The 12,878-nt window shown below is 35.8% G+C and overlaps 2 protein-coding genes across 3 annotated transcripts in view; both read right to left on the bottom strand.

Annotated features, from left to right (window-relative positions):
- Positions 1-902: 902 nt before the first annotated feature.
- LOC123313070 (ring-infected erythrocyte surface antigen-like) lies at positions 903-1,483 on the bottom strand. Its single transcript, XM_044897765.1, has 2 exons — positions 1,302-1,483; positions 903-1,176 (listed from the first exon to the last, which is right to left on the bottom strand). Exons 1-2 carry the CDS (start codon positions 1,481-1,483, stop codon positions 903-905), a joined length of 456 nt encoding a protein of 151 aa, XP_044753700.1.
- Positions 1,484-2,384: 901 nt separating this feature from the next.
- The window catches only part of LOC123313803 (peroxisomal targeting signal 1 receptor), a 36,890-nt gene continuing 26,396 nt past the window's right edge, over positions 2,385-12,878 (bottom strand). Inside the window, exons 7-10 of one of the 2 annotated variants that reach the window (XM_044898829.1) lie at positions 11,263-11,453; positions 4,877-5,042; positions 2,855-3,012; positions 2,385-2,800 (exon numbers count right to left, since the gene is read on the bottom strand). In XM_044898829.1, the coding sequence (XP_044754764.1) occupies positions 2,581-2,800; positions 2,855-3,012; positions 4,877-5,042; positions 11,263-11,453 (735 nt within the window). In that variant the 3' untranslated portion in view covers positions 2,385-2,580. Of the gene's footprint in view, positions 2,801-2,854; positions 3,013-4,876; positions 5,043-11,238; positions 11,454-12,878 lie in introns of both variants that reach the window. The other variant, XM_044898828.1, reaches the window with a different exon arrangement.

Below are 12,878 nucleotides of genomic sequence, written 5' to 3' on the forward strand. Positions count from 1 at the left end.
CTAAAGGATCAATAAATTATTATTATTATTATAATCCCAGCAGAGGAAGAAAAATCTTGTCGATGATCAACCTGACATCAGAACAAGGAAAATTGCTCAGCAATTACAAATACACCATATGACAGAGTTTGCTTGCGATATAAGGCCCAGTTGTACAGTTCAGGTTCAAATCGAGTTCAAAGTTGAACCCAGCACAACCTGTCAAAATTGAACTGAATGGTTGAATTTGAGTTGGGTTCAATTTTGAACCTGAATTGTGCAACTGGGCCTTAAAGGAACAACTTTTACATCCACATCACATTCAACGTGTACAGGCTCTGTTGAATAGAAGGTTCTATTCACAGACATGGCTGATTTACCAAGAATAATTTTCTCTGAATGTCTGCCTTGGATATGCAGGGATCAGTTAATTCGTCCAAAATGTCTACCACCTAGATTGAATGGAAATACATACGTAAGGTACTCGAGGCAATTAACGCCCAAACAAACAAAACTTTTTCTATTCGAACGAGCTACGTCATGACGCACACATACAGCACACCATTAGGAACACGCCTAGCCTCAGCGCAATTCTCACAATCCGATATCTTACCAGTCACAAGCTGTACTTCAGCCACTTTGGTCACGGATGTTGTATGTTTGGAAAAGTTATTATCACTCATTTTCTGTATTACGAAAGTACAAACTTAAAAACAAAGTCTACAAAAAAGTTGACCGCTTTCCACTTCAATTTTTATTCGCACAGTATATCAGTCAAAATCGTTAGTATCTACTTCAATATTATGTTCCGACTATTGCAATATGCCTGCAGCTCATTACACCATGATAAAACCATCATTTCAGTTCAGTTTTACATTTGCAATTACAGCGCAATGCAATAGTTCTAGCTTATTAACAATCTTTCAACTTTTACGTTCGCTCAAACGTTTCTTTCTCAATTTCCTGACGTCTTTTTCAACGTCTTCATGTACAACTTCTCTTCCAACGATTTCCTGGTCTAGATATTCAACGTCCTTTCCAACGTTTTCCTGGTCTAGATCTTCAACGTCTCTTTCAACGTTTTCCTGATCTATACCATCAACGTTTTTTTCAACGTTTTCCTGATTTAGATCTTCAACGTCTCTTTCAACGTCTTCTCCATCAATTTCATCTAACTCCTTATAGGAATATAACTTTCTGGCATTTTTGTTGAAAATTCATGAGCATACTTATACGTTCTCTTATTAGTCAACGATTTAAGCAAATATTACCATTTTAGAATCTCTAAAATAACAAATGGTCCCCTAAATTTTGGATCTAACTTTGTCTGATGTCTTTCCTCATTTTTCAATAACACATGATCCCCACCTTCGAAGTTAATAACTTTTGCTTTATTACTATCAAATCTGCACTTATCGTATGAGGCAGCATTTTCCATATTTTGTAATGATAAATCTCTCAAGGCATGAACATCGATTGTTTCATTATCATAACCTAATGTCATTAGTCCAAACGGTTTTGCTATTTTTCCTATCAACATTTCAAGAGGGCTAGCTTTAATGATTCTATTAGTCGTAAAATGGAGGGCTAATTGAATTTCTCCCAACGCATTTTGCGAAGATCTTTGACTTGTTTCAACTGCGGTAAGCATATTTACAGTCCATTTGCCCGACTGGCGTCGGTCGCTATCAAATGTAGATTTATTATTGACTTTAGCCTTGCGGCTTTCACACTCCTCTCCAGAGGAAAATTCACTTATTCCAGATATCAAAAGGATTAAGCTCTGTTGGAGCCCTTTCCAGGTTTTCGGGCTCGTGGTGGTGGTCGGGTCCGGGTCGCTCATCGCCTCCCTGCCGTCGGTTGGATTCCTGCTCCGTCCGCACTTCCTGTCGGAGCAGACGGTGTTCCTCTGAATTTCCCATGTACTTGCGTACAGTTCTCGCCGTTCCCAGCAGTACCGTTATGTTGGTTATCGGTGATTTGTACAGATTTCTTATAATTTCAACAACAAAATTTATATGCGACTGTTATGTTACGTTTATTTTTGTGTCTAGCATTCTATATTCTATATATAAGCATAGTAGTTTTAATAACGCTCAAAATAACGTCTTTGAAAACATGATATCAGCACGGAAATCTTATCTACCATTCAGCGGTTTAGAAGACTATTTTGAATCTATGATTCGAGTTCTCCTTCTATTTGAAAAACAATTATAAAAGAAAAAATTTTTCTTAGGTTGGCGTTAATTGCCTGGAGTACCACATTATGAAAATTCTTCTTAAAACGGCTTGGTTAAACATATATTATGTTTAACCAAGCCGAATTCAAAAAAATTGTGAAAAGAAAAAGGATTTCGTAGGAACGCCCTCTTGAAACATAGGTATGTACAAGTCAGAGACACACCCTGTGAACATTTTTTTATGTTTTGTAAAATTTAAGTTCATAACTGATTATGCTCCTTTTTAAAAGCAAGTATGAAAAGATTCTACAGATTTTCAGAATGACATATTGCGATCAACTTGAGTATTTGAAACATTAAATGAAATATCGACTTTTACCTCACAAGTATACATAATTTTCAATTTTATTTCAAACACAATTCACACTGTGGGTTCATCCATAACATCCAAGGCCTTATTCAATGTAGCTAGGTCTTTGGCTTCGATAGCTGGTTTAAGATCTGTCCTTTTCATGAGAGTCACACACATTTTCAGAGTTGACCAAATAGTATCGGACATTTGTGATTTACCACCCGAATTAGTAATATCTTCACCTCTAGCTTGTTGGTTCAAAGCGGTCAAAAAATGTTCCGCAGCTTGTCTGGAAAATTTCGAATAAGCAAATTGAGTAACGCTGAAATCAAGTAATACTTACTTATAGGCATTTAAATTGATACATGTGATTCCTACATTATATCTAGCTCTAATAAATCCGGGAGAGAGACTGAGGGCTCTATGGTATGCCTCCACGGCTTCTTCAGAGCGCGATCCATTGGCTAATGTGGCACCCAGTCTATTCCAGAGTCGGGCATCCTAGAATAATTTCAATACGCAAGTGAAATGCGGTCAAAATGGCATATTGCTCAACGAGCACAAAGTGAACATGCGAATTGAACTTTCTTTATTGAAATCACACGAAACAGTGAAATTCGGTTATTCGAATTTACTCTGTTAATAAAAGTTAAACTATTGAACAAATCTGATTTTTTCGCTATGAGAAGGAAGTGCAAGCTTGGGAGTTAAATATAAAATACGATATCAGGCAAATGCCTTCGTGGTTCCCCTGACACGATAACCTTCTTGTATCGAAGTTCTTCAAAACACTTTCCAATAAATGCAGGCCTATTTCAGCCATTACACGTCGGATGTTTTTTTAGCTCTTCAATCGTGGCGGGTAATCAATTAAGTTTCTCTATCATAATATGCAGATCGTTGAAATTCGTTGACTAATGCCTATAAAAGAGTCAATTGATCACGAATTGGACGATATTAGAGCATCCAAATAGTGAAAGAAGTTTTGCAATAATATCTGATGGCCGGTTCAAATGTGACTTATTCGAAACTTTAATATCAAAACAAACATGTTAATTAATAAGTCCATATCATAGTCCTAATATAATACTTGACCCGCATAATATAGGCAATGTCTTCGAAAATAAAGTCCGAAGTGAACTTGCAACAAGCATTATCAAACGAACAATGGAAAAATATAAAACATTCCCTCAAGACGGACGCCTTAATCCCTGAGAGAACGTGGCTTGTACGAACGTTATTGAAAATATGGTCCATAATAGACTTCCAACAAGCCTCCTTCTAGGAGAATTGTTTTTGTTATCCTTGCGCGGATATCCACTGTACATCCATTCTTGAACATAATATGGATAGCCAAAAAGGGACATAGAAAAATTATCAATAACCAATAATAAATAACCATTTCTTGACAAATATCAATGAGCACCAAAAATTTAATACCATTGTATGATAAACGAAGACTAATTTAGTTTTTCTTATATGTATACTCCATTCACATTAATTTTAGCAGTCGGTTGGCCATGAAATAATTTTCTCAAGATTTTGTAACTAGAACGGAGAAGGTTGGCACTCATGAAATGTCGTCAATGTCATAAGGCCGTTGCCACAACTAATATCAATTTTTATTACGAAAATGCCGAAAGTGATTGAAAAAAGAGACAGGGTTTCAGGAAGCGCTATTTAGAATTCAGGTCCGCTCATTCAAATAGTTATACCCTGATATTCTAAAATCCACAATACGTCAGACTGTAGCGAACATATTCAATGTAAGAGAATTTATATAATGTTTCATCTGAATCTAAACGACTTATATTTCAGCTGAATATTTCCACAATCAGAAAGATTGTGAATGAAGAGGATGACAAAGAATTTCCTTCTATTGAGAGACCCAAAAAAGTGGTGGCATTTGAGAATTTAATGTTTGACGTCCAGTTGGAGGAAAGTCCATTAAAATTTAATACTTCATTAAAATCTTAATCCTCCATTTTCCCCTTCAAAAATGACAGTTTCAAATTTTGATAGGGCATCAAATCTTAATGGACTTTCCTGCAACGAGCATAGAAAATTTATAACATGCCAAATGTGTCTGGATCTGCTAAAACTTTTGTTGTGATCAAGAATTCCCTTTTTCAATGAAAAATGAGGACGACGGAAAAATATTGTAATCAACTCTCGTTCATTTTTTTAGCCATTAATATTCTCGAACATTTATAGCTGTAACTATAAAACTAGTTAATTAAATGATTATTGGGGATTGCTATCCGTAAAGTTGAAGAGGTATATTCTGGAAGATAGTAGAGGTGAACATTGAATTTGCCACCATCCTGTATGAATAATATTAGTCTCATTAAGATAAAATGCTTACATCCGGTTTCACAGCAAGAGCCGCCTTGAAGCAATCAACTGCTTTATCAAAGTCCCCTGATAAGTTAAAAAGCACCCCCAGAGCACACTGTACTTCGTAATCAATATTGACAGGATGCCTCTGAGCAGCTTTTATGAAGATATCTTGAACCATTTTACTCTTCATACTGCAAATAGAAAAAAAAATAATTAGGGAAGCATTAATCTTTCTTCAGGAATGACATGTTGAAGTTTCAGCTCGGTTTGTCCACAATAAAAATATGAAGTTCAAGAAATTTCCGACACATTCAATAGAAGGAATTTTGAGTTAGAAATAGAATTCACAAACGAAATTCCTCATCTTCGATATTTTGACATTGTAGGTGAAGATAACTGAACTAAAAACACATCATTTTATTTCCCCAAAATTAGTTGTTAAGCCACGGCACGTGGTATCTTCAGTTTAGCTTCAGCCACCTGAAGATGCTATTGTGATAGCGAAACACGTGCAGTAGTTAAATAATTCAGCCAAGTGAAAATCATGTAGGTAGTTTAGTAGTTGTTTGAGATTTTCTGTTCTGTAAATTATCAACAGGTGAATGATGACTTCATAAGTTGCAACAATTAATTTTCCAATCGTTTGAGCTACCATGGCAGTTTGAAATTTCAGCTCTTCAAAGGATGAGAAAGTGGCTCCATTTCAACTCAGTAGCTCGCTGAATCACGGGCACCTAAAGGCGGCTGTGTGAAACAACAAACAAATGTTTTATGATAGTGACAGATTGTTTGAATATGTCAGACAAATTGTGCTCGATATGATAAACAGAGCTGAAGTTCATTCAGTACAGGATATCCCGAGAAGAATGCGACAAATGGATACTATGAATCAATATCATCTTATGAGTGAAAATCACATAACTCTTGAACTAATCGACCGAATGATTTCAAATTTTGTCACCCTTTACAATTAATTCAAATTTTACATTTTTGTCACCTTTTACGACTGCCTTCCTCGAAATTTATATCAAATTTGAAAAACAGAACCGGATTAGCAATATTTCAGACTTGTGCGTGAACAAGTTTTATGACTGAAAATGAATACTAGTGATTGTAGAGGGTTCAGATTAGGATATCAAACAAGTACATTTTGGTAGCGATGGACTTTTTCACAGAATGGATGGAAGCCTACGGTATTCCTCATCAAGAGACAAGTACGGTAGCTGATAAATTGGTCAAAGATTTGGAATACCTCAAGAGCTGCATTGTGATCAAGGCCGAAATTTTGAGTCGACGTTATTCCAAGAAGAATGCAGGAAATTGGGGATTCACAAAACAAGGACTACACCTCTCCATCCACAATCAGACGGAATGGTCGAACGAATGAATTGGACCATGGGAAAACATCTAGCCAAAGTAGTTTCTGATCACCAGCGGGACTGGGGTGAATATTTACATCTATTCACCATGGCATATAGATCTTCGGTTCAAGAATCTACCAAGGAAACTCCATCCAGTATAATGTTCGGCCGAGAAGTAAGGCTGCCTTGAGACCTGGAGTTTTGATGTGAGCCTGGAGAAGACGTAGCTGGGGAGGACTACGTTAGTAAATTAAGAAACAAGCTGGATTACATTCATGACAAGGTGCGCGATCAAATGCAGGAAGCAAGTGACCGAATGAAAATGCGCTACGACATCAAGGCTATTTAAGGTGGATTCACCACTGGAGATCTGGTGTGGTTACATAATCCACAAAGGAGGAAAGATTCTTCACCGAAGCTGCAGAGACAGTGCGAGGGACCGTATGAAGTAATCAAGAGATGATGTAGCTTACAGGATAAGAAAGCTCCCCAGAGGAAAACCGAAGGTCGTCCATTTCAACCGATTAGCCCCGTATGCGCAGGAGGAAGATGAAGTACGTCTTGTGGAAGTTCCGATGCAAGGTAGCAGGGATTACCAGAAGTTTACAGATCGCTATGGTGAGACACGCGTTGCCACACAGGAAGTACATCAAGACCTCTTTAGTTTCTGAGGAATACTTTCTCGCTCATCGTGTATAGAACGACCTTCTCGTGAGCAAAGGTATAGGTAGAGTATTCAGAAACAAATTTGGACGTCAGAAAGAACTATTGCGACAGCAGCCAATAATCGGAAAAGCTTTGAAATTGAAGGCTGAAGGTCGGTTCATTTATTACCTAGTCACCAAGCAACATTTCCATCAGAAGCCAACCTATCATTGACAACACTGCATAGCTTGAAAGAAGACCTTCAACGCTTTGGAGTTAGGAAATTAGCTGTTCTCAAGCTCGGTTGTGGACTGGACCAGCTGAATTGGCGGGTTGTTCGAAGCATGCTGGAGATGCTATTTACGGAGACTGTTATATATATAAGCCCAGCGGAGGAGCAGGGCAGGATTAGTGTACAGTACAGTTCACAGTGCAAGCGAAGGAAGAGTGGAAATAAATAGTAGTAATGACATAGTTTTTCAGTTATTAATGTTAGTATAAGTGTAAAAAGATAATCTCAACCAGTCGGACGTTTTAATCAAGTGAAGAAAACGCTACAATATCATTAAATTGATACATTCCCTGATTCCCTGTAGATTTCCGCTTAGAAATATAATTAATAAACTCTTTAGATAATACAATATCTGGAACAGTCCAATTGTCTCTCAATTCCAAAGTTTAAAATCAAATGTAAGACTTTTGTGGGCGGTTTTCGAAGAAACAGACAATTCCCAAACCTCAAAACAGCTGATTGTCCCCTCTTACCTACCCCACTCGGTGCTTACGAAATTAATAGTACGAGATAATAGAAAAGTTTTCATAAATGAAACGAATTTATTTGAGAAAACTTCAAATCAACAAACTGGATAATGAATATAACAAAAAACAGCAAATATATTGAATGAAAAAATTTCCAGTTCAGTAATTGTTCAAAATGGTATCCCTCCATTTCAATACATTTTTGAGCACGTTGTTTTACCGCTTTTTCTATCGTATTCAGTTGTGATTTAATAAAATCGCAAGCATCAATAAATTTTCGTAGTAGTTGCTCCCTACTGTTTATCTGTACTGCATAGAACTCTTGCTTAAGCGCTCCTCATAAAAAAGAATCCAACGGTGTCAGATCTAGGAGTCCAAGCCACATATCTCTCAAAACCATACAAGGGAATCATTTCCGTATACTCTCTCGAGAATATTGAAAAGGCATTTCGTTAACAGATCAAATCGCCAAATGGAAGAGGTTTGATGTCAAATTTGATTGTTTTTCGTTTTTTTTTCAGTGCATCAGATCATAGAAATACGATAAATCGCAATTCACCAGAGACGGAATCAACAATTCCTGTAATTTCTGACCTATGGGCTGTGAAAAATTTTAGTTTTCTCATAGAGTCATAGAGGGTGCTAAAACTGCAAAATTCGAAATAATTCTACCGATAAGTTCAAGATATACTGAAATATGAAGTTTCACTCATAAGGGAATGTTTATTGATCACCATGTATGACGGTACCAAGCAAAGATTTAGAATTTTTATTTTGCATTAATTCTTTTTGTCCACGTACAGGGTAATCCAATATTCTCGAAAATAGGAATAGTTAAAAATTTGCCAGAACGGAACTGATTTATTCAGTTTCAGAAATATTGGAGAAAGGTGATAGTAAAGGAAGAGAAAACTACAAAATTTGAAATCATTCGGTCGATTAGTTCAAGAGTTATCGAACTATGAAATTTTACTCATAAGATTAACATCACCCTGGAAGGCATCCCAAAGGAAGGCACTCAGGCGCTCAAAAACTATTAATACGAGTTCAGCCTGATGACATTAATTCATGGTATCCGATTGTCGCATTCTTCCCGGGACACCCTGTATACCAGGGATTTATATTCTTCACATTATATATAAATTGTAGTCTCAGTAGGACAATTAATTATTATTGATTTTAATGGCTATTCAGGAATAAAAGTACAACAACACATAATTAACACCAAATGTTATATTCCTATTTCCTATTTCATTAAAGCATAAGCAGGCTGTCCTAAAAAAGAACGTCACGCAAGGTGGCTGACTGCAGCAGTTTTCGAATGCAAGAGTAACTAAATACCAAAAATCTTACTCTAAAACTTGCCTCTGGATAACACTTTCAATGATCACAGTACAAAATAAAATTACTATCAAGATGCCATGAGAAAATATACAGGGTGTAGCGTAATGAATGGATAATATGATGCTTTCAGGTAGAGGACGATAGGGCGGTTTAGAAAAATATGTTTTAGGTTTAGTAAAAATTCCTCGGTTTTCGAGTTATTCGACATTTTCGAAAACAAAGATCCTACTCAAATTTTCTCTTTTGCTCATTTTTTCCCCAAGTTTAACCTAGCGTGTTGTGAAAAATAATGTGGTTCCAAAATAAAAAAAAAATGCCTGTTTCATTGAGATTCCGGAATGTTATAAAACTCTCTGTATTCCCAGCATTTAATACAAAATAAATTCCTATTACTATCAGTCGAGGCCTAGATTAATGTGAACCTTGTTTTTAAAATTTTAAGCAATTCAAATGGGACATGCAAGCAGAATAAAGCAATCATTCATAAGAAGGTGTATTAGAGCTCATGACAGCCACTTCAAACATTTTATGTAAAAACGAAACAAACGATATTATATAATAATATAATAGAGACAATTAAAGATTTCAAATGACAGCCATCGTCGGCTGTAGTTTATATGTATATAATATGTGAATTTTTTTTTTTACTAAACAGTGTATAATTGTATTAAGGTTCAGAATGAATTGTAATATACAATGAAATGTACATAATACTGGCAGTAAGACGCAAGTCGTTAGCCATTTGCTATAGCAATAAATTTTCTCTCTCTCTCTCTCTCTCTCTCTCTCTCTCTCTCTCTCTCTCTCTCTCTCTCTCTCTCTCTAATGATATATTATATTATATTGTTCTTAATTCAGAAAGTGCTAAAATTAACTTCATTATTTGAAATTCTTTCAAAGACATTAATTTCATAAGTACTCGTATAGGACTTAATAATGAAAGAAAACGGGGAAAAATAATAATTTAAAAATATCGTTTCATTGAATTAAGTTTTATGAAAGGTGTTCAAAGTGGTCATCATACTAGATGCTCTACATCTTATAATAATGATGTCTTTATTCTACTTGCATGTCTCATTTCAGTTGCTGAAAATAATAAAAAAAACTAGGCCTTGGCCCATTGTAATAGAAATTTATTTCGTATTTAATGCTGGAAATACAGTTAGTTATACCATTTCAAAATCTCAGTGAAACAGGCATGATTTTTCTTGCTTTGACAATCAGGTAACCATATTATTTTCACACCACACCATGCTAGGCTAAACTTGGGAGAAGAATAAGCAAAACAGGAAATTTAACTGAGATCTTGGTTTGAAGAAAGACTATGCATGGGCCCAGAAAATCATAAATTACATTCGATAGCGCATATATCCTGGGATACTATCCAAAAAGCAGATTGCGAAAATTCCTCTTTCGGAGTCTTGACACCTAAATGAGTGGCAAAGAGTGTAATTTTTTTCAATTTTCGAAAATGTCGAATAACTCGAAAACCGAGGAAAATTACTGGACATAAAACATATTCTTCTGAACCTTCCTAACGCCGTCTACCCGTAGGTATCTTATTATATTATATATTTGTACGATTCATATACTTGTTATCAATCACGATCTACCCGTTTCCTTAAGCATTATGACATTAATCACGAGTGATTAATGACCTATTATTCACCGACTGTCTATCAAACGTTCATTAATCACTTGTAATTTTTAAGGCATTATTCAGTACATCAAACTTCATGGTCCATCCACTAGACAGTGGCTGTGATTCGAGAGATATTGCTATTTATATATATAGCTTGTATATATATATGTGGAGGATGTGTGATATAATTTCTGATAATCGACTCTTTGTTTGTTATCTCTCTAGGAAGTGCACTGCCAACTTTATTTGCTAAAATTCTGTACATTTAGAGCGGCTTATTGGCCTAGCCTCGGCTCCAATTTACTAATAGTAATAATAATACTACATTTCTTGTTTTCAAACAATGTAGCATATGTATGAGTTTTGGCAGAGGTTAGTATACCATACAATATTTCTTAAATAAAAATGGGAAATACTATATTATTGTATGTATTTGAAAAAATAGAAAAATTGGCCTATCAACAGTAAGTTAATTTTCAAGAAATTGAAAGTATTAATATCTTTGAAACTAACAATATTTCAGTTTGATATTAAAATATTAAGACCAGTCAAGCATTTAGTTTACGGACAACATATGAAACATATATTAAGCTTGAAAATTTGTATGAAGCACCCGCCACAAACTTGCAAACTTACGGATCTAATATACTTGAAACTTGCCCAGTTAATATGAAATCAGGTGGTACCAAATCAGTATATTTAGGATTGTTTTTCAGCCAACAGAGCAGCGTCTCGCATGCTTGGTTATACAAATTTTCATTTGTATACGACACTGACAGGGCCATCAGAGCTGGTAGATGACCAGAATCAAGTTTCAAACACTGTTTCAAGGCTGGAATAGCATTTGTATCCTGTAATAAAACAAAACTTCCATGAGATTCCACACAATATTTCAAAATAGATTCCACCATGCACATTATTATACCAACATTAAAACGGGGAAATCAAATTCGATTCGTTGTCATGAAAGTTATGGATAAAATAATTAGGCAAGTCAATGAGTCTACATCAAAGTTCTACAATAATGTGAATTTAGCGGTATTACTTTCGAGCAAGTGATTTCGAAGAAAAATGTTCAACTAGAAAATTTCAAAAGCAGAACCAAATTATCAATAACTCTCCTTCAAATTCTATTACGTGGGTTAACTTTTGGGTTCGAATGAACCTGATAATTTACTCGATGTCTGAAGTAGTGACTTCAGACATCGAGGAGGTTGACTTAATATATCACATCGCCAGAGTGAAGACGGCAGCATGTAGGTATCCATTTGCTCGAAACTCTCAGTTTGTAGGAACCGTATATTGAGGTCATTCACCATTCCAGAAGAATCAAGAAGAATTAAGCTGGACCTCGTTTGCAGCCAGGTGGCTCGAATATATCCATACATCGTACAGACTACTAACTGGCATCGTCTAAAGCCGGCCACAGAGTTGCATCGTTCTTTTCCATCCGTTCATATCGCTGCGATTCGACCGATGTGTGGTAAAAAACCGTTCCTCTGCGGAATCGTCTTTCTGTTGATAAAATCCGAGGGATGATGGCCACATTTTTTGTTGATTTTTATACCAATGGATATTATGTATCTGAACTAATTTAGATTATTATTCAAACGCCTTAACATGAAGGATTCGTATTGGAAGATAATTTTTTCAAAAATTAAAATCCAGTAGAAAAATCATTATTGTTTCATATCTTTTAGAATTCAAAAGAATCATTTTGGACATTTAGTGATTGAAAATTGTTTCTTTCAAATGTCGGCAATTAACATCCAATTTGAGTCATTCAAAGGTTAAGAAAAATTCCTAGCAAATTTTCGCAAAAATCCGGAAAACTTGCTTGACATTTTTATCAAATTTCAAAGATAACCACAATATGTTACAACAGAAGGTAAGCGTCGCGTTTACAATTTTATAGCATAACTAACCTAATTGACGAAGAATTTTTCTGAACGCACATTACATGTTGACATCAAAAGGCCTTTTCAGTCATTGGCTGGGGCGCACCGGGAGCGTTTCGCTCCTAATTTAGACTTCTCTATCAGAGCGTTAAACCTCGAGTTTCCTTTCCCTCTATCCTGATACACCACCCGAATTTGTGGGGCTTCACGCACTGACAGATGTGGATCGCGGGACTTGTCATATTTACTGAGGTTGGGTTAGTTCAATTTGATAGTTTAGTTCAGAGACAATCGAGACGGTTAACTCCAAGCCTAATTCTGTCCGAAGTTAAGGATGATGTTGCATCTCTGTCTGTTCTGTGTGACTTGTATAAGTCT

Source organism: Coccinella septempunctata, chromosome 5, assembly GCF_907165205.1.
Source record: "Coccinella septempunctata chromosome 5, icCocSept1.1, whole genome shotgun sequence".
In the NCBI taxonomy this organism is placed as follows: Eukaryota; Metazoa; Arthropoda; class Insecta; order Coleoptera; family Coccinellidae; genus Coccinella; species Coccinella septempunctata.